At 40.0% G+C, this 23071-nt stretch overlaps 1 protein-coding gene across 1 annotated transcript; it reads left to right on the top strand.

Annotated features, from left to right (window-relative positions):
* The first annotated feature begins 2567 nt into the window (after nt 1-2567).
* LOC115662168 (adenylate isopentenyltransferase 5, chloroplastic-like) lies at nt 2568-3488 on the top strand. The gene has a single exon (XM_030584352.1). It carries the CDS (start codon nt 2568-2570, stop codon nt 3486-3488), a length of 921 nt encoding a protein of 306 aa, XP_030440212.1.
* Nucleotides 3489-23071: the final 19583 nt, after the last annotated feature.

Here is a 23071-nt window from a genome sequence, read left to right as displayed (position 1 = left end):
AAAATCCAGTTTCTTCTTAAATAGCCTTCCATATTGAGCTGACCCATTTATAGTCAACGCACTGTCAGAAAATGCCAATGCTGGTAATACACATTATAAATCAGACCAAACCTCATTCTGTCGCTTTTGAAGGTCTCATTTCAGTGCAATTGTTTGGAAACCCTCTAAAATCTGGTGAGTCCCTCTTACACCTAGAAAAAGCCATCCCCATTACTGACCAAGTGAGTTATGTTCTTGATTTTTTTGGTCATTATCTCAATCTGTTGAGAGGGTTTATTACAATGGAACAGTAATGCATCAGTGACTTGTTCATTCACGGAGACAGATCTTTTATGTCATTTGTCTCTTAAGCTCTTTGTGATTGAGGTTTGGATTTTTTTCTCCCCATTTCTTAGTCACGTATTAACAATCCAAAGAATGTGATTTAGTATTCTTATAATTGGAAGCGTCCTTCGAAATTCGGAAGACGGAAATGTATGTATCAAACAAAATGAGAAAAATTGTATGTTTTACAAAAAAGAAGGAAAGAGTTGATAAGATTTCCATGTAATTTTTCTTGATGTCATAGTTCTCTGCTTTTTTTTTCCTCCCTTTTTATGAAAATTGAAAATGTAACAATCTTTCATTGCAATTTTTGTTCTTTTGCAGTATCTATCACTTCCTTCACTTGTAACACCAGGTATTTTTGTTCCCCTTTATCCCTTATTCTCATTCGTGTGCAATGAGGGCGAACCGTGAGAGAACTTTGTTCATAAATTTTCTTGACAAAGTCATGTTATTTATATTTTACTATTACCATATTATATTTCTTGAGAGTAGCTACATATGCATCTGTTAGATTTACGTGGGAAGAAGGACACCACAAGTGCCAAAAGTTGTGTATGGTGCTCACTTTGGTGCAAAAAGTTTTTTTCAGATCACTTAAGCGCCAATTTTAAAGAAAAACGATCACTTAAGTGCCAACTCCGGTCCCGAATGTCGAAAATCCGACGTGGCATTATTTTAATATTTTTTTTTGCTCACGTTGTTCGCCGAAGATCCGAATTAGCATAAAAAGTCCAAAAAACGATGCCGTTTGACAAGTTCACCTACCTACACGACCAAAAACGACGTCGTTCAGCAAGAAAATTGATTTTTCTTGCTGAACGACCAACAGATTGGGGACGCACAGGGGGGAAAAAGGGCGCATAGCGAGAGAGCGAAAGGAAATTTCTCTCTAGCTTCTTGTCTAGGCAATTCATCAAAACCGCCTCAATGTCCACCGTCAACGAAGTCGATTCATTGAAAAACCTGGCTGCAAACCAGAGGCTCCGTCGTATCCATTCTCTACCACATATGGCGAGGAGTTCGAATCGCGGTTGGTATTGCCTCTTTTGCCAGCCAAGTCCCTCGAGGAGGTTTTTGGAGCCGTTTTGTTCTGATCTATCCATAAATCGTGTCTGGCAACTTTCCCTTCACAGGGTATGCGCATGTTTTCCCCTGTTTTGTCGAATCGGTAGATCGAGGCTTGCCGGCCCCGATTCACGCGCGTTTCGAGCCTGCTCATACCTTTCTCTGTGTATTCCTAGTGTTTTTTTTTTCTAGTTATGGCTGGTTCTGGTATGAGTTTGCGCGCCGAATGCTTTCTGGCTCTCGCCTCGGCTGTTGTACCTTAGGTGTTCGATGAAATGTTTAGGTGAGGTTTGGGCACCTGTTCTTGGTTTTCCGTCCAATCTGGGCATTCATTGATTGCTGGATGTGTTTCTTGGCTTTCTAATTTGATATCGCATCGGTGTCTTTCGTGAGTGGTTCCCACTTGCCCATGCCCTCGTCACTCTCTCCGCCTCCCACTACACCCGCTTCTACTACGCCAAGCCCTCCACTACCCCCTCCTTCTCCAATCCCGAACCCTCTTCCACATTCGACTTCATCAGTGATGAGCCCCTCCGATCCCAGCCCCTTTTCACTATGGAGAAAAAAAAGAAAAAGAAAAAGAATGACGTGGAGGGAGATGAAGAGAAATTTACACATGGAAATGCCAAGTGGACCAGTTTTATTTAAAAAAAATGCCAGCTTATATTAAAATTTTAATTATAAATGCCATGTATTTATTTTGGCCGGAATTTCTCGCCATTGACACTTAAGTGATCGTTTTTTCTATGATTTGACACTTAAGTGAGCCGGCGAAAACTTTTGGCACTTCTAGTATCCTTCTTCCTAGTCCAATTTTGTTACTGATAACAACTACAAAATTAAGAAGGGAAAATTCTATGTGTGAAAATTAAAGAAGCGGATGAAGTTTCTAGCCAATAATCAATGATAAGAACATTAGAATTGGAAATGTCAATTCTGCAGTCCTTTCGTTTCTTTCTTTGATTCCTTTTTCCTTTCACGGAACCTTACCTTTGTATGGGAACTCAACTTAGAGATCACTTGTGTGTCTATGGTAAACCAATAGTATCTTCCTTTCTCGAATGCCCATATCTTCACTATAGAACTATTTCTTTATGTATGCTTGATTCGTTCAATCAACAATTTATGACTGTCTAAGTACTTTTTCTTTTATTTTGATTTCTTACATAGTAGTCATGAAGTCCATTCATGGATATCCAAAGTTGAGCAAGCCCAAGGTCGTGTTTATAATGGGAGCAACAGGAACCGGAAAATCCAAGCTCTCAATCGATCTTGCGGTCCATTTTCAAACTGAGGTCATCAATTCCGACAAAATCCAAGTGTACAAAGGGCTCAATGTTGTCACGAACAAGGTCACTGAGCTCGAGCGTCAAGGCGTGCCACACCACCTCTTAGGAGTGGTTGACGACCCGGATGTCGACTTCTCGGCACATGATTTTTGTCGCGATGCGTTGATCGCCATCAAGCAGATAACGGATCGTGGGCGTGCCGCAATCATTGCTGGGGGATCAAACTCCTTTATCGAGGTGCTCGTGGACGACCCTACATTTTATTTCAAGTCGATTTATGATTGTTGTTTCATATGGTTGGATGTGTCGCCGCCAGTCTTGAGTGTGCATGTGTCGAAACGGGTGGACGAGATGGTTGCCGCAGGCCTAACAGATGAGGTGCGAGGAATGTTTGTCCCTGAAGCCGACTACTCACGTGGCATTCACCGTGCGATTGGAGTCCCAGAGATGGACCATTTCCTGAGAGTCGAGAATCGTATGATTGATGACGAGAAACCGAAGGAAGTTTTGCTTGACGATGCCATCAACGCGATCAAGGTCAACACTTTTAAGTTAACTTGTCGCCAAGTCGAGAAGATCCAGAGGCTTATTGAAGAGCGTGGGTGGAACATACACCGCATCGACGCGACTGGGGTTTTCGAGAGTTCAGGGAATGATGTTGAGAAGGCATGGGAGAGTTTGGTGTTGGAACCAAGCTTGGCAATAGTTGGAGATTTCCTCAAGGGCCATGAGAAATCATTTAATATGCCAAATCAATTTCGCGCAACCTTGCCTCAAGTTCGCATGGAAATGCAGGTGACTAACTAGAGAGTAATACAACATTCTCGTGATCACCGGCATCATTTTCATGCGAGTGCGAGTATCAGAGTTTTTAATTTCATTTGCAATTGGCTATCATATATCTGTGGTAATGTTTTGAGATTCTATCTCTCTATTTCCCAACTTTTAAGCATCTTTAGAGCCCATGTATCTCAGAATGGATCACAATCTTCAGAAATTTTATTTAATAAAACAACTTATTTTTCCCTAGAAGTAAGATTTATTGTGTATTTTCAGTTAATGGTTTAATCGGGTGTTTCCGAAGTCAAAGCAACTGGTGTTATCCAGGACTTTATCACAATTATGATTATAATATAGACGATATATACATGGAATATCGGTGAAGGAGTGGATGAATTTGTTTTCCACCTCAAACACAAAAAAAAAAAAAATCGAAGTGCATAATTTGAAATTATTGAATGTTTATCTTCACACTATAAATTTTGATAATCCATGGACACAGACATGAATACTCCATTACCAGGAGACAATGAAACAACCTGTAAGTCCCATGAACCGGTAAGGCCTTCGATCAGTGCAGGTGGTCTTGACCTAAAATAATTTGCCTGCAATTAGTGGGTTTGAACGGATGACTTTGAGTTGAAAATTTCCGGGTCCTCAACCAAATTGTACCAACCCTAGGGTTGACATGCTAAAATTTGAAAATATGGACTCACACAATTGCGCTTGTTATCCCTTTTACGACGATGATTGCTCGGAAATGAAAATTGAGAGAGAATGATCAAGGGCTAATTTCTTTGGTGCATCAGTTTTTTGTAATACTTGTTGAGGTTAGTTGGCTTATGGAAAACAGTGGAGGTAGTGTTCTAATTGTTCCTTCGTCAACCTAATTTTGTAACGATGCATCTTTGTTTGTTTATACATATGATCCAAGCTATTTCATATAGTTTTCATCACTCACTTGATCCAAGATTGCTAGGATGATATTAATTACAAAGCATGACTTTGTGCTTGTTGATGCCTATATTTTGGCATCCCATTTAGGAATAATCGCATAGAAAATTAGAGATTAATATTTTATCCATAGAAAAAGATATTAAAATTAAATTGCATGTAGATATTATGAGAGTTTGCATTTAGTTGGCATTCTAATTAGACTGGCGGCGGATGAGTTAAAATGAATGGTTCTGAACTTAATTGGTTGAACTGAGCCCATAAAGCGAAAGTCCGGCCAAAGTCCGTCACATGCTTACTCAGCCAAAATTTGCATCGAGGGTGCTTAATTACATTCTTGGAAAGAAAGAAAGATTAGGGCATAAGATGACAATATTCACGTGGGAAAAGGCATTAATGTATTGAAATATCTTCCTGGAAGTCCAACTTCCTTAGAGATATACACGTGAAAGAATGGACAAAGCCGGAATTCGGATAAAACAAGAAAGAGAGCACTGACGAAACATTCTTGACCAAGATGGGCGGTTGGGAACGTGTGCGAAAATATTTGTAGTGATTTGCTGAATATATCCAGCATTCCATGGGCACTACTTTTCGGCTGCTTGAGGGAATAAGTAAAAAGTGAGTAAGATTTGGAAGGGAGTAAAATCCGGAATTCAGCTGTTTGATGACAATCCAACGTGGCCGAGCTCCTCCTTCTGTGAAGCCGCTGCCTCACTGCTTTGGCGACGAGCGACCTGCGACCGACTTAGCTGCTTTCCCTGTCCGGCGGAGAAATTTTGTGTCATATATGGTAATTTTTCTGATATTTGAATTGGATCCGGAATTTCCTATTTGTCAAAAGTAAAAAGGTTAATACTACGAAAAACCCCAAACTAGTACATTCGTGATAATTTTACCCCAAACTAATTTTTTAACTACCAAAAACCTTAAACTGGTACACCTGTGACAAATTTACCCCGAACTATTTTTTTTGACCACCAAAAATCTCATACTAGTACACCTGTGACAATTTTACCCAGAACTAATTTTTTGTCCATCGAAAACCCTAAACTGGTACATCTATGATAAATTTACCCTCCGTTAGATTCCGTTAAATTTTACTGTCAAATTGCTAAGTTTGATGACACGTGGTAGTTGACGGGTGTACTAGTTTGGGGTAGAATTGTTACATGTGTATCAGTTTATTCTTTCTGACATTCATCACGCAGTGTCTAGTGAGCCCACACTGCGGCTGTTGTCTCGGTCCTTACCCATCGCAAGGCTAACACCCCTTGGCCGTGAACTGCTGTGTCCTTGCCGAGCCACCACCGCGGTCATCGTAGCCCGAGCCTATTATGTTGAAGTTCAAATTTGGAAAGTTATTTGCACATTTAGGTAAAAACCTTATCAGAATCAATTTGGACATTTTATTGCTTATTTTGTGCTCATTGTTATCGTACTTTGCATATTCGAGCGATAGGCACAATGTCGATCAAGATTTATCTCTTAATCCGCAACACAATATGATCTTTTGATTTTTTCTATAAGCCCTTAGATGAAATTATTAAATTGCGCGGTTAGAAAATTTATCTTGATCTTTAAGCCCTAAATTTAGGATATTGATTCTATTTTTGCGAAAATAAATTTTAAATTGTTGTTATCTTAAGTGGATGATATATTGCTTATCATTGATTGCTTGCCTTATTTGTAGAAAATACAAAAAGATTGCGTGTTACAAATAGATAGGATAATTTAGATACTATTGCATGGTTTAGATAATATTTAGTTATAGTGTAAGGTCTTTCCTAATTGAAATAGGATTTAATCAAAATTATTTCCTAGTGCGGATTGGAAAACCTTCATTTAGGGTAATTTTCATTTTAGCAAAATTTTATTGCGAAATTTAAAATTTAAAAACAAAAAAAGAGTCATCTTAGTATAAATTGATAGGATAGATTGCATGCTTAAATTAGGTTATATATTAATTACGAATTTTAATAACAAAGATATCATATGCATTGTAGTTTATGCCATGTCATATTGCTATGTCATGGGCATGCCATGTACTTCGCATGTTAAGTTCATTTAATTAGAAATTGCATGTTATTAGAACAAAGTTATGTAGTTAATTAATATTGCATGTCACATAGGTTAGTTTTAATTTTAGGATAAAAGAAAACCCAAAAATACTTTATTGCTTTGGTGTTTTTGAGCAGGCTAGCAAGAATTACCTAGATTATAGAACATACTAGTGAATATCGAATACAAGTATGTGAATATCGAATACAATGGAAATTTGTAGATATGTAAAGTATGTTCCCAAAACAAATCGAAAATATAACAACATACCTTTTCTTACCACAATTTTCTTTTTCTTTATTCCCTGGAAGAAGAGCAATCTCATCTATTCTTTGGATTCAATGTCCGCCATTAAGCATAGATTTCCTTGCTCATAGATTTCATCATCGCTGGATTCAGACTCTATGTCGCTCCACGTCTCGGCCTTTAGAGCTTTCTTCTTCTTTTCGAATTTCCCTTTCCTTTTCATGAATAAAGGACAATTAGGTTTTATATGATTTTCCTGCACTCAAAACATATTTTATCCTTACCTTCATTGTCATCTTTGTTCTTAAAATATTTTATTTCTCCGGATTTCTTTGTTGGCTTCTTCTCTTTCTCACAAGGTGTTGAAATTCTTTTGATCAACAACTTCACCTCCTCATCATCATCTTCTTCGTCTCTTTCAGAGTCTGTCTTATCAAAATCAATGTTAGATTTTAAGGCAATTAACTTCTTACCTTCGGGATCTTCTTCATGTATACGTTCTACTTCATATGACCGAAGAGTTCCAATGAGTTCATCGATAGATAGTGGCATGTTTCTTTGAGTTTCTTGAAGTGATGTTTTGATGTTGTTCCATTCCTTCGAGAGTCCATGTCACGCCCCGAACCCCAACGGGCTCGCGACACCCCTTGATGGTCATATTGAACACGACGTCCCAGGACGCGTCGCCGACCCAAACGAACTACGCAAGCGGAAGCGAAATAAAACAACCCAGACAACTAACATGATGACAAAAGGATAGCACGAAACAATAACTACATAACATCATAAAGCAGTCACTATTACAAAACGATAATCCAGGCTACCAATTTCAAACCACAATTTTCAAAAGGGAGCGATGGTTGACAAGCTTATCTCCTCTACAAAAAGGTACTCAAAAGACAGGGTAATTTGATCTATCCTTCAATCCCTGTGGTACTCTGGCGGCATCTCCGAATCGATCATGGTTGCGGATCTGAAAGTGGTTATATAATAACCATGAGAACGAGTCTCAAAAAGCAACACCCTAAACCCCACCTAGGCCAATGCATACCCAGACAAGTCGCACATGCGATCTACCCCATAACATATAAAATTCGCATCATTGTACTTACTTCGTCATCAAGCCCATGCCAACTCTACACGTTAGTCACAACGTGATAATACAATAATACACGTTAGTCACAACGTGATAATACAATAATAGTAATTAAATAACACATCACAATCGCTCAAACACCAACCACACTTGCACTCAATCAATCCAACTAATTCAACCAGCCAATTCAATCACACTCAATTCGCATGCATGGCCGAACATCTTTCTCACGACCCGCGCCACTGCGCCTCAGGTCCATTCTCACTGCCCGCGCCACTGCGCCTCAGGCCCACTTGGCACACCGGCCATTCATGCTTTCACACGGACCGCCGTCAACACGTCCCAAGTCCGTAGCCCTCCGATCAATCTGGGCTTAATTCTAATGACCGACGTAAACACGTCCCGGTCCAACACACCTTTAACGGGCCACCGTCAACACGTTTCAAGCCCGCATCCATTTGGCACACCGGCCATTCATGCCTTCACATGGACCGCCGTCAACACGTCCCAAGTCCGTAGCCCTCCGATCAATCCGGGCTTGTAATTGACAGGCATACATACGCCATGCAATTCAATCAATTTCACGCCAATTGCACCAAGCGATCCACATTCACAACTCAATTCAATTCACGACACGCCACACCAACCCACAAACTCGACATTCAATTGGCCACATTCAAACATCAAATTCATCCACAACGTCACGATAACACCGAATAATTCTCGAGAGAGAGAAAAATCGAGAATATACAAATTCGGGTCCAAACTGGGCAGTTGTGCAGTGATAGAAATTAATTTGAAATAAATAGTAAATAAACTCCAAAAATTCTGAAATTTGGATATGTTGTATCAAACATCTTGATAAACATTTCCTGTGAAGAACTTGAAACCCAGTTCCAACTGTAAATACCTCTTTTTGTCACTTGAAGTCAGACGAAAATCAACCCGTCCGGTCAAGCCGCCTGACCATAAAAATGCATCTCATCCAGTACCCAAATCACTTTGGAAAGCCTTGAAAGTTTTATATATCATAGTCACAAATGTACCCAACAAGTTTTGTGAAGGAAGTATTTTGAAAATCGGTCTGGAAAAATTTATAAAAATTCGAACAGACCCGAAGGTCGGAGGAACAGTGTTTCCGGCACACTAATTTTGGTCCAAAGATGGACTTCCGAATGGCCTCCAATGATTTCCAAAAATTCTAAAATTAAATTATGTCATACTTCAAGATGTTATGAACAACTTTTATGAAGAACACTTCCTCAGATTCGACCCACAATGATCACCAAAAAAATAACAAAGCGCAGAGGTACAGTAACAACCAGAAATCCGAGAATCATTAAACTTGCACCATTAAGCAAATCAAGCTTATACAACCACTAAACCAACTATCCACAGCCCCTAACCCATCCCTAGACATGCCATTAGTAACCCACTAGCCTAACCAAGGATTAGGAAGTCACTTACCAAGGGTTTAAGCAAGAAAACCGGTGAACAGGCAAACTGAGCTCCGGCGGTAAACAGGGCTGGACGGGAATCTCCGGCGACTTTCCGGCAACCAGGCTGGGATGGTTGAAACGAACACAAGATGGTGGTGGTCGGGGTACCAGGAGTGAGGCCTAAAGAGAGAGACAAAGAGGGGAAAATGGGTGTTTTCCAGTTGGTTTCTGGGCTAGTTCAGGCTTTTGTGAACAGTGCGCACTCCGGCGGCCGGACGGGTGGTTGGCCGGCGATTCAGGCGGTGAGTCCGGTGGCGTCGGAACCGGAGAAGCAAGGTGGAGGTGATGGTGCTTGGAGCTTCGGCCGATTACAATGAGGGAGAGAGAGAGAGAGAGCCAGTCAAACCTCTTTTGACCCATCCTGGGGCTCACATTTGATCTTGGTGAGCAAGTCAAGATCCTAGGGCCACGAAAATTTCAGATTTCAAATTAAAGAAAAGGCTAAAAAGACACTAAATAAAATAAACCCAGAGGGAGGTCTACTAGTCCAAATCCGCACCCGGTCAAAAATCCACTTTTCACATATCCCGGGCTATCTCGAGGCTGGCCACAATAATATCGACACCGTCCAATTAAATTCGTCTCGAAACTCCGAGAAATTCGACACCAAAGTTTGGGCTCTAAATAACGGCCAAATTCGATCGAGCGCGATTCTAGCGAAATCTCAATTTTAAAAACAATAACCGAGAGTGATCAGTTCCCGAGCGAGATTTTACTATAAGCACACTGACAAATTACACGTTTTATAAATCCCAACTAAGGGCCGAAATTCGGAATGTCACAGTCCTCACAGCAGTTTGTTCACTTTCATTGCTCCTGAAATTGGATTTCCATGAAATTCGAGACCATTCACAATTTCTGTGAATCTGTCATACATTTCAGCAATAGATTCATCTGGCTTTATTTAGAAGGGAAAATTCCACAAAAAACTCTAAACTATGCCACTTGTGATAAATTTACCTTGAGCTTTTTTTGTAATACGAAAAATCCCAAACTATGCCACTTGTGACAAATTTATCCTAAACTTTTTTTGTGACACGAAAAACCTCAAACTATGCCACCTGTGATACATTTACCCAATAATACTTTGGCCCATGGGCATTTTTATCTTTTTCCTTTTTCTTTTTTTTTTCTTTTTTTCTCTCTTCCCTCCGTCGGCCATGGCAGAGGGAAGCCGACGATGATCAATGGATTTGATGAATGCCTTCATTTTACTTTTCCAAATATTGTATTCTTTGCTATCAAAGTATGGAGGTCTGGTGTTGTCCTTCCACAAGACCTAGAGCACTCATGCTAGCTATAAAGATTGTTAGCTCAGAAGTAAAACACTTTAATAAATGAGCAACCTGCTCCGATACCAATTGAGGAGACTAGTAAGGATCACCTAGAGGGGGGTGAATAGGTGATCTTAAATAATTTTTGACCAATTTAAAGCGGAAGTAAAAGATCAAGAACAAAGTTTGAACAACGTTTATATTTTAAACAATCTTTGATAGCAATTATGTAAGTGTGTAATGTAATAAATAAAAGGAGTTTTTAAGGGATGAGAAAGTCTGCACACAAGACGTACAGTGATTCGGCTTAGATCAAGCCTATGTCCACTCTCCCACGCTGACAGCCTACTAGCTGGATTCCACTAGATGATCAATCAAGAGATTACAAATGTGAGTGATAATTCTCAATGTATGATAGGTCTCACAATCTCACGCAATCACTCTTTTCAGTCTCTCTTAAATATTATACTTTAAAGCTCATGAAAGACAAGAATATAAATTGAAGATTGCTCAGACTTTGGAATTCCAGATTCTGAATCTCGTCCCTTACTTCTGCTCCTCGGCATGTTGGTCTCCTTTTAGACACCTCCACTTCCAATCTAGCCGTTGGACAGTCTCTAGAGGATCGTCTTCCAATCTACCCGTTGGACAGAACTGTATCAAGAAGATTGCATAGTCGTTGAGGGATAAAATCTGAATCTCCGCTGAATCTGGTCATCCATACAACCAAAGTCTTGGTTTCCATAAGTAGAGCTTCTCCGTTTAAAAAATAAATTGCCTCGAGATTGATTGACAATCAATCAAGATATTTTGCATACTAAACCGTTGCAAAATAATCTTTAAGATTGAGTCAATCAATTTATTCTAAGTGTGAAATCCGAACCAGATCACTATCTATTATTTACATTCTGAACTTGTATCAGGATGTGAACATACGAAGTTCTCTGAGTCTGAAGTTCTTCACATGCAATATAAAGTCTGATCCTCTTCATCTGCAATCTAAAGTCTAAATCTCTATCTTGAAGTAATTTCACAATCTGACAAGATTGCCACATCTTCTCTTCCAAAAATAACTTCCTGAATCAAATTACTTCAAAACATTTATCAGACTTACAAAACACACATGGACAGTTTTGTCGACTTCAAAATCTATTCGGAGGTTTTCCCAACAGTTTTAATTCATTGCTTTCTTGCAACTTATTTGCTTTGTTTATTGAGTGTTATTTTTATGGTTGCGCACCCACATGATCACTCCCTACATGTTAGAGCTCAAAATCAATCCAAGCTACCAGCATAAATATTTTCAAAATAAATGAAATGGTACCAAGAGGACGTTAGAGTAATCTAACGCAATCAACCACTGGGGCCACCCTTCCCACATGGGAAGGGGAGGTGGGGAGTTTGAATTCCCACCTTCTCAGGAGGATGGGGGTGGGGACATTTAGTTTCAGGTGTGGGGTTCGACTCCTATAGTGTAAAAGTTTGAGAGTGAATTGAGAGTTAGAGTAGAACAAGATAAAAAAAAAAAAACCTAACGTAATAAGTCCCCAAATCCATTTAATCTCTGGTTTGTAGAAGTAAAGTATATCTCCGATACTTTACTTGGATCGACCCATTAAAAAACTGATTAGTGGTGACTCCTAGATCAAAATCATTTGCATGCTAAATGACTTGAAGTTAAAAGTTGCGAATTGGTATGAGCTTGGGAGAGTCCGAGCTGGATTTTGGCTTGATAATTCATTAGCCAACCCCTAGGTGGTGCATTGTTTGGGAGGGTCGCGACAGTGCTCAACTATGACAAGTAGTAATGTATAATGAGAATCAAAAAAAGGAAGGAAAAGTGGAATAAATTCTTAGCGACCTTACATAAGTCATTCTATAAACATTAATGACATATGACTTCGCTCTATGTATTTTTCCATTTTTACATGATTTTCCTCTCTCTCTATCATTTTCTTTGGCAAAAACTACAAGTGCCAAATGTTTAGCAGTTGTCACTTTTGCATCATCCAAATAGACCTACTTCAGAGTCCGTAGCATTTTTTAAGAAAAAACTTATGATCGTTTTCAAAATTTTAGCACTACAACAAGGATTTTTCATCCGGGCAACAAACACTTAGTGATCGTTTCCTCCGACTTGGCACCAAAGAAATAGACCATTTGTTCCAGTTTATGTGTCTTTGCCCAACCTAAATGTTTAGCAGTTATCTGACCTACTTCAGTCCGTAGACCAAGAAAAAACTACAACAAGGATTTCACCCAACAGTTTGTTCCAGTTTATGTGTATAGTCCGGGCACAAGTCAACATTTTTGTATCATTAACACATTTCAATATATACAAAAGGAAAGATCAGTTGTCAAGGTTTTATATTGGCAAATGTCCAATAATTAAACATATGTTTCGCTTCAACCTAAAAAAGCATGTGTTCTGCGCGATACCTTGGTTTTTATCATCGTTTAAATATGGCATTATTATAATGTCTGTCAGACCAAGAATTTACATTACAAAGCTCTATACAAATGTGACACGGAATTGATCACATGAAACGAGTTGGGTGTCAATAGATCGTCTCTAAAGCTAACTTCTCGAAATAGGTGTAACAAATGAGAGATTGGATCTCATGAGTGCGTGACGCGGAATTAGGTAGTCCCTTGGTGAAGATTTCTACCAACTGATCTATTGTAGGCACATAGCGAACAAGTAGATCGCCGGAAGAAACCCGTTCTCAAATAAAGTGGTAATCCAACTTAATGTGTTTGGTGCGAGCATGAAACACAAGGTTGAGAGTAAGATAAGTGGTAGAGATGTTGTTACAATAAATAGCGAGAGGATAGTTCATGAAGTAAATGATGAATCCAAATAATCTTAGCAACACAGTGAGCGACCGCATGATATTCCGCCTCTGTACTAGAACGAACCATAGTGGATTGCTTCCGTGCACTCCATGAAACAATATTGGTGCCTAGAAAAAATACAATAACCAGAGGCAGACCGTCGAGTATCGAAGCATCTAGCCCAATTTGCATCCACAAAAGCAGTCAATGAAGTGGGAGAACACCACTTAATGAGCAATCCATGGGTGGATGTGCTAGCTAAATATCAATATATACATTTGATAGCATGCAGATGAGGTTATCTTTGTTGATGCATGAATTGACTAACCAATTTTGCAACAAAACTAATATTTGGTCTAGTCATACTATAGAGCACCAACCATCTGTCGATACAACATTGAAGAAGTGAGAACCTCACCATCATTAGCAGACAATAGAATTTTCGAGGCTAGAGGAGTAGATACAGGCCTTAACAAGGTCAAACATGTGCAAGAGGCCATCAACATACTTGGCTTTAGATAAAAACATACCGTTAGAGTGGTGATGATCCTCAATGCCAAGGAAATAGTGAAGTGGTCTAAGATCCCTCATAGCAAATTCTAGTGAGAGCCGAGTAATTAAATATTGTAATAACTTAGGAGTATCACTAATGACAAGGATATTATCAACATACAGCATAAGATATAGATGGCCCCAAGAAGAAGTATAAACGAATAATGCAGGATCGGCCTTACCTACCATGAAACCCAATGAAATAACCAAAGCTGTTGAAGTAGTGAAACCATGCATGTGGAGCTTGTTTTAAACAATAGATGGCTTTTTGGAGATGGCACATGTGCTTCGGGAACTCAAGATGAGAGAAATCAGGAGGTTAGTGCATGTAAATTTCCTCACAAAAGATGGCCGTGCAAGAAGGCATTCTTAACTTCAAGTTGACTCATCCCTAAGAAATCGAATATATATAACAACCTGAATTGTAGTAGGCTTAACAAATGAGCTAAATGTCTCATCATAGTCCAATATAGTTTAATACATAAATCCTTGGGCAGCAAGGCAAGCATTGAAGCGTCCCACAGTTCCATCGGATTTTTCCTTGATCTTAAAAACCTATTTAGTGATTGCATGACTAGGGTCATTTAATTTAAATGGCATGCCATGTCAGAACTTTCATGTTCAAATAACTTTCTCAAACTTTTGAATGTCTATCGGTTATCCCGATGTTTGAATGTTTTTTAATGCATGTCGGCTGTCCAGGTGCTCCCGTTTGAAGCTTTGATTCATACTAATCTTTGAACTTCCAAGTATCTGTCGGCTATCTAGATGTTTGGATGTTTCAAGTATTTATCGTTTATCCAAGTGCTTTCTCTTCGAGTCTTTTTCAGGATCCTATCGGCTATCCAGGCGCTTGAAAACTTCTCAAAGAAACCTTGCTTGAATATTTGTCGGATATCCATATAACTTTGTTCAATGACCCTCATACCTCGAGTTTTTCAAGAATCTGTCGGCTATCTAGATGCTTGAAGACTCTCCACAACCTCCAAAATTTCAAATATCTATTGGCTATCCATGTGCTTTTTCTATCAAGAATTTTTCAGGATCCTGTCGGCTATCCGATGCTTGAAGACTTCTCAAAGAAACCTTCTTTGAATATCTGTCGGCTATCCAGATATTTTTAAGTTTTTCAAGAATCTGTCGGCTATTCAATGCTTGAAAACTCTCCATAATTTCCAATTGTCAAATGTCTGTCAACTAACCAGATGTTTGGCAGTTCTTACAGTTTTTTAAAGAACTTGTCAACTATCCAAGTTCTTTTTCTTTGAGACTTTTTCAGGAACCTAATGGATATTTAGGCCCTTGAAGATTTTTCAAAGAAATCTCAGCTATGAATGTTCCATATGCTTGAGTTTTGCAAGAATCTGTGTGCTATCCAGATCCTTGGAAACTCTCAATGACTTTCAAACTTGTCAAAATATCCAGATGTTTGTCAAGTCCACCAATGAAAGTCTCCTGTACCCAAGTTTACTCTTTCGGATTCCCAGGTAAGTAGTTGCAGGTACGTTTTTCTATCTTTACATTAGCCTCTGCATTGTCAATACATCTCATTGCATTTAAAAAAAAATGGGTGTGGACTCATTGACATCCATATTCCTAACTAAAAGAGTCATTACATTGCATTTGCATAGTCTAGATTTAAGTGTCATTTATCTTTGAGTAAAACCTCTTCGAGCTCCCCTTCACAGAGGGGTAATTGGTGACATCTAAATTTTGGGCAACCTATTTAAGCAATTTATTACATAGAAAACTTGGGATAGACTCCGACCTCTAAACAAAAATATTAATTAAATTTGCATTTAGATATTAGGACCAATTTAATTAAGCCTATATAATTGTTTTGGACTGGCGTTAAGGGACTTAAGTGAGGGAAGCTTCAAACTTAATTAGATTAATTTGATTAAGCCCACGATGGCCAAAATTGTGTGTGTGACAAGTTAGGAAAAATTGATAAAGCTTTATACTATCAAGTTATTGGTCACATAACAAAAAGGGGACAATCGGCATAATCCTCGACATATTTGTGCGTGATCAACTATTTGAGAGAACAAATATAAAGAAAGAGCAAAGTATATTCGGCCACCGATTACGCATGCAGAGCCCATTAACGCATGAAAGAAAATTATATACTGAGCCATTGAAAATTCGGTCTAGCCTACCATAGATTGACCAAATATCTCTGCTAGAGAAAGTGAGAAGGTAAGAAAAGAAAAGTATATACCGAATATACTTTGCTCTTTCTTTATAATTATTTCCTCAAATAGTTGATCACACACAATTATCATGGGGATTATGCCGATTGTCTCTTTTTTGTTATGTGACCAAAAACTTGATAATATAAAGCTTTATCATTTTTTCCTAACTTGGCTCACACACAATTTCGGCCACCATGGGCTTAATCTAATTAAGCTCAAAACCTCCCTCACTTAATCCCTTAGCTCCAGTCCAATATAATTATATAGGCTTAATCAAAATGGTCCTAATATCTATGTGCAACTATAATTAATATTTAGTTTAGGGTTCAGGGTTGATTCTCAATTGTCTATGCAATAAAATGCTTAGATGGATCGCTACAATTTTTTTGTCAATAGCTATCATTATGTGAAGGGGAGCTCGAAAAGGTTTCATTCAAAGATAACTAACACTAAAATCCAAACTATGCAAATGCAATGTAATGAATCTTTCTTTTAGGAATATGGATCTCAATGAGTCCACACCCATTTTTAAAAAAATGCAATGAGATGTATTGAAAATGCAGATGCTAATGTAAAGATAGAACAACGAACCTGCAACTACTTACCTGGGAATCCAGAAGAGTAAACTTGGGTATGGGAGAGTTTCATTGGTTGACTAGACAAACGTCTAGATATTCGACAGATATTTGACAAGTTTGAAAGTCATGGAGAGTCCCCAAGGATCTAGATAGCCGGTAGATTCTTGTAAAACTTGAGGATTTGGAACATTCATAGATGAAATTTCTTTGAAAAATCCTCAAGGGCTTGGATATCCGACAAGTTCTTGAAAAAATGTCTCAAAGAATAAAACACTTGGATAGCTGACAAAAATACTTAAAAAACTGTAAGAACCGCCAAACATCTGGTTAGCCGACAGACATTTGACAAATTTGGAAATTATGGAGAGTTTTCAAGCATCTGGATAGCCGACAAATATTCGAACAAGGTATCTTTGAGTAGCCTTCAAGCACCTAGATAGCCGACAGGATCCTGAAAAAGACTCAAAGAGAAAGCGCTTGGATAACTGACAAATACTTGAAACATCCAAACATCTGGATAGCCGACAGATATTTGGAAGTTTAGATATTAGTATGAAGCAAAGCTTCAAATGGGAGCATCTGGATAACCGACATGCACTTAGAAACATTCAAACACCTGTATAACCGACGGATATTTGGAAGTTGAGAAATGCTTGGACGAATCGTAAGATTTTAAAGAGAAGAACTTAGATAGCCGACAGGCACCGAGACACCTGGATAGCTGACGGGCATTCGAAATATCTAAAGAGTTATCAATTTTGAAATGAGTCCGGTATGACGATGTACTTACCGAGCAAAGTGGGATTCTTTGGTCTTCGAGAGAACATTCCTGTCAGCTACGCTTTGAGCATATGCATTCATGAAAGAAATAAACCATTAAGGCTACTCCAGAACACATTTTTCAAATTTCATTGAGGTTTTTATCAATCCAATCGAAATTTATGGCATAATGATTTTACCATGCTTGTACTGCCTAATTTCCACTGGGGGAAATTATCATTAAGACAATTTTCACTCATAACATGGATTTCTCGAAAATGCTAATGAGAAATTTTCAGTCTGAAAGGATATTTTACTCACTCTCATTTAGAAGGTTGTTTTGTCTTGATCATTGATGCGAGAATATGAGAATCACTTGATCTTACCATTATCATTATATCGACAATGGTTCGAGTTTTCTTGCAAATGGTACGACCTTATCGTTCTGAGAGGTTTTTTTATAAGACCGTTATGTAGGCTTGGTCAACGGCTTAGTAATGGATATTTCAATTCATGGCTTTGAAAGGAATCTTCATTCATCCTCTCTATTAAGTTTACAAGTCAAGAACCCTGCAAATGAGATAGAAACAATCTTGCCCTCACTTCTTTGGGCTAAACTTTTTTACATTTGAAGCTCGTATGTTAATTCAAGTGCATTAATTTGAAGAGATTTTTTAAAGGATGCAACGTAGGCTCTATTAATGGGTTGACAAACGAAAAAAGTCGTTAGAGCTCAAAGATTTTCATTGAAGGGTTTGGAAGTTGGTGATCATCTCGGCATCATTACCAATCTTCTCCTTCATCAGGGATTGTTTTCTCAAGTAGATGCTTCATTGATCACAAGAATCCAAAAATGCTTAATTGTTCAAGAGTTGATATCCAAAAATGCTTCATTAATGATTGCAAACTGAATTGATCATAGGAAGATTGCCAACTCGCTTGATCATGCGAAAACTGCCCACCTTGTCCCTAGCCAAATCTATGGCCTCTAGAATTACGTCGACCCCGAAATTCTTGAAACGATGGATTGGGAGAAGTGGCATGACCGATCAAAGCATGATGAATATCAAATGAAGATGATGTATTTGGCTTTCAAAGAAATCATTCTTCTTGAATGAGGAGGCGTGACCGTAGATCACCAAAGGAGAGAATTTTAGAGCCATTTGTAACCCTGGTGACAAAAGGATTATACTCAAACGGGTGCCCAATGAGGGCTTTAATCAAAAAGCCCTTATGATAATGGAGCAATTGATTGTAGTGAGAGAGTCTGCAATCGACTTTAGATGCCGAAAAGACATTGATTGATCGAGTTTTTTAACAACATTTTGAAAATCAAGTTTTAGTCCAGTTCCTTGGCTGCATAGTGATAAGTAAAGTGTTGCCCTAGAGAAAGCCAAATCTCCCAAGATGTCCAAAGGTCGTGAACTTCATATAAAATCTCGACTGTGAGGGTCGAATTGTCACGCCCCGAACCCCATCGAGCGCACGACATCCTCTACTGGTCGATTAATACGATATCCCAGGGTATCGCCGACCTCACTTATAAATATCAGAGATTTAAATTAAATAGCGGAAACCTCAAGATACCCGGACAATTAAACTGGGGTAATCAGGGAGAATATACATATTCATTTCTGACTATCAAACTTATACAATATTCACAATTTACAAAACCACCATATATACAAGCACACTAAACTACGATCCACCAATTTACATAAGCACACCGTACTACAACCATCGATATCAAAAAGGACCGATGACCTGGATATCCTATCCCCAAAAAGGTGCTCCTCCAAAGACCTATCTTCAAACCCCTATGCTAGCCCCTACGCCCCTTACTCGGCGTCCACTCTGAATCAGACTCCTCATCATCCGAATCTGAGCCTCCCTGATCAGCCTGTTTTTCCGAGGACTCCGACTCTGCCTCTATCACGATCGGGTGGTCTATATCCCCAGACTGGGACTCGATCTGTTCCTCCTCGACTGGCTCCTCAAAGAAATCATCCTCCGGTACGAAATTAGGGTCCATCCACTGCTCAAATGGGAGTATATAATCCGGTTCTTCCTCAAGCTCTGCAGACTCAGCAGGCTCATTCTTGGGTTCCGCCTCGGGCTCTACCTCCTCTGATTCTTCCTCGGGGATTGGCTCTAGATCTATATCCATTGGGTCGAATTCTGCTTGCGATCCTTTGGGCTCGGGTTCGTGTTCAGCCCCAGAAGATTCCTGTGCCGCAGGCGCTGGATGCAGTCCAGACTGAGCCATACTAGTTTCTGCACTAGTCAATTCGCCGTCAGGAGGGGGTACGGCAGTCGGGTCCCGGTCTCCAACTAAATCGAAAGGGACGTCAAAACCACGAACGGGTCCAAACTCATCTACCCCGTCCCTGAAGAACCAGGCGGTATACTTATGCTCTTCCCATAGGGGTACACCTACGTCTACAAAAACTGTAGTAGTATGCTTAATCCAGGTCATATTATCAGCCATGGGAAACTCTAAAACTTCCTGTTCGGTGTGCACTGGTACTCCAAAACGCTCAGGTGGTGGCGGGGGATTCATTGTTCCTGCCGGGATTCTGAAATGTTGGGTTAAAACAACCGTGAGACTACATCTCAGTAAGTACACCCCTAAACCCCACCTAGGCTATCACGTACATCCAGACAATCACACAAAAACACAATCACACACATACAATCATCACATAGCAGGCACATCAATTGATCTTACCTGGGCCTATCCTGCTTGCACCCTGCACGTTAGTCGCAACCACAATATATGCAATCACATGCATGCTCAATTCTCATTCTTGCGCATTCGTTCTGGTCTAATCACCTCTTTTCCACACTCTCGCCAGTGGCCAGCGTTACAGTACACGCCTCAGGTCCACTGCGACAAACTTATCACAACACTTCAGGGCCCACGTTACAGTACACGCCTCAGGCCATGTATCGGGCCCGCATTACAGTACACGCCTCAGGCTCAACATCTACCACCTACTGGACAACCCGCGTTGAAGTACACGTCTCAGGCTGGCAGTCTTCCGGTAATACCGGGCATCGTCCCGCGTTGAAGTACACGCCTCAAGACGGCACAATTCTCACAACCGCACATGCCACATCAAATTCACTTTCTTGCTCATGCACATGCTCAACAACCACTTGCCACTCAATTGGCCAATCACACGTGGTTCGTGCACGCAACAATTCACATACATTTTTCATGCTCACCAAGCATTCGACAGGGCCTATTTGACAATTCATTCAGTCCGGCTCAAGCGTGCACACAATCAAGCAAATTTCAATCAATCAGTTGCACAATCACACACCCAATTTCACCATCACAATTCAGCCATAGACAAACACATATTAAACACACAAATTGCCATTTTTCCCAAACCAAACTGCGGCAAATCAATTCCGGCCCTTCACGACACTTTCACGAAATTCCGAGCCGGACCTAATGGCACTAACCACATATCCAACTGCACATCACAGCACCTAGAACAGCCATCCACAGCCCGCTTCCGACCTTCAAATTTCCACCAAAATTCCCGAATTCATTCCTAAGGCCCGCCACATGATTCCGCTCCTAAAATCGTACAATTCCGCATCTAAATAAACTCAATTTCACCCCAAAAATTATCCGTCGATACCCGACGTCCTAGGTTAGGTTTAGGATATGACTTACTGAGCCCTAGACTATCTCGGCTAGAGCGAAAAGCGGCGGCGATCGACGGGGACGGCGGCGAACGGTGGCGCGGCTTGGCTCGGCGCACGGCGGCGGCACGACTTCCTTGCCGTGTGTCACGGCCACGGGTGAGGAGAGAGAGAGACGGACGGCACGGGGTGGTGATAGTGGTGCGGTACGGCGGCGTGGGACGGCGCGGCACGGTGGACGGTGGCCGGACGGCGGCGGCGCGGCACCGCGGGAGGGAGAGAGATGGCCGGAGAGGGTGGGTTCGGTGAGGGGGGGTGTGCCGAATGGAGAGAGAGAGAGAAGAGAGAATGGTCTTGGGGGTTTTTTAAGTCAAACCAATAATTCAATAGCCAAAATGACGATCTTGCCCTCGTCTCTCAATCCAAATCAACGGCCCAGATTCGATCTCATCTTGAAACCGACGGTCGAGATCGAATCTTGCCCAAAATATCCAAGGGCAAATTGGGAATTTCATAAAATTCCAAGGGCAAAATTGTCCATTCCAAAAAGTTAGGCAAAATGACCAAAATGCCCTTCTTCCATAAAACATGCCCTTTACAAACTCTTAGGGGTAAAATGGTCACTTTCCTCATTCCTCATCGAAATCGAATTTTTCTGAAGGAATCGGGATAATCCAAAAATGCACGTTCCATCCGCAACGTCGACCTAACGTCCCGTTGTGACTTCCAAATTTTTCCGATGTCCAAATTGGGCTCAATTAAATAATTAAATTTTATTAAACGCAACTCGAGCGTTTCTCAAACTAACAGGCGGCTTTTTGGGGAAATTCGCATATTCGACCCGTGACTGACAATAATTCAGGCCACGTGCAAGTTCATTCGGTTTGTGATGACTTCGGTTGTCATTTAATCGCGAGGATCAATTACTAAATCCGAGGGGCATGATCGTTTGGTATAGGTTCAGGATCATTCGTCAAATCATTTCGTGGTCCGACGGAATCACCCACGATCCACTACTATGTTAGTGACGAACTGACCCCTAACTATCCTTGGACCGGCCAACAGTGGCTCAAAATATCACCTCGACGATTTCATGGTCGAAAGTCAATTCACGATCAAATTTTCTTTAGTCGCACGAATTAAATCCCTAATTAGCATTTCCCTAATAGTTAGTATCCCAGGAATGATCAGTTCCGGGTGAGAACTTACTACGAGTACATTCATAAAACTCAGTATTTATAAATCCCAAATGGACCAATTTTCAGGATGTCACACGAATTGATCAAACTATGAATGCATTGATATGTCTTTACCCTGGTGAAATAGGAGGTATTGACCACTGTAGTGTCATTATGATCATTGATAAGCTTCGGCAGACACAAAAAAGACCCATCCATATAGCTCAACAAATCATTACAGATTAAAATAGGTTCAAACTAAGATTTCCACAAAAGATAATTATTTGCATCGAGTTTGATGGAGATGAGACATGTGATGTTGGGAAGAAGAAGAGACGGGGAGGTTGATTGCACAACCGTAATTTGAGCAACAGCAGAGATGGAGCAACAGAGAAGGGGGAAGAGAGGTGAAAGTGGAGGCAATGTTATAAGGAAATGATGGGAGATTGGGATTTACAGAAAGAGAAGATGACAAGTAAAGAGATGGAAGAGAAGAAGAAAAATTTAGAGATGTATTGGACATTATTGAGATAGTATTTGGAGCAAAGGAAGTGTTGATTTGTGGTAAAAATGTTGAAGAATTTAATACGTTATCCTACTAGGATACCATGATGATAATTAGAGTCAGGGAGAAAATAACAACAAGGTGTTTATGGTGACTCGACCTCAATTAGGGTTGTGTAATATGTATTTATAGAAGTGATTAATTATAGTATGGGTACAGAT

The sequence above is a fragment of the Syzygium oleosum genome, unplaced genomic scaffold, assembly GCF_021117445.2.
Source record: "Syzygium oleosum isolate NSW1041296 unplaced genomic scaffold, Sole_v2.1 Sole_v2.34, whole genome shotgun sequence".
Taxonomy (NCBI): domain Eukaryota; kingdom Viridiplantae; phylum Streptophyta; class Magnoliopsida; order Myrtales; family Myrtaceae; genus Syzygium; species Syzygium oleosum.
Note: the sequence above shows the minus strand (reverse complement) of the source record. Positions and strands in the feature narration are given on the sequence as shown.

Excerpts from the sequence above, each read along its gene's own strand:
- LOC115662168 (XM_030584352.1), top strand. The coding sequence starts at position 2,568 with ATGAAGTCCATTCATGGATATCCAAAGTTGAGCAAGCCCAAGGTCGTG.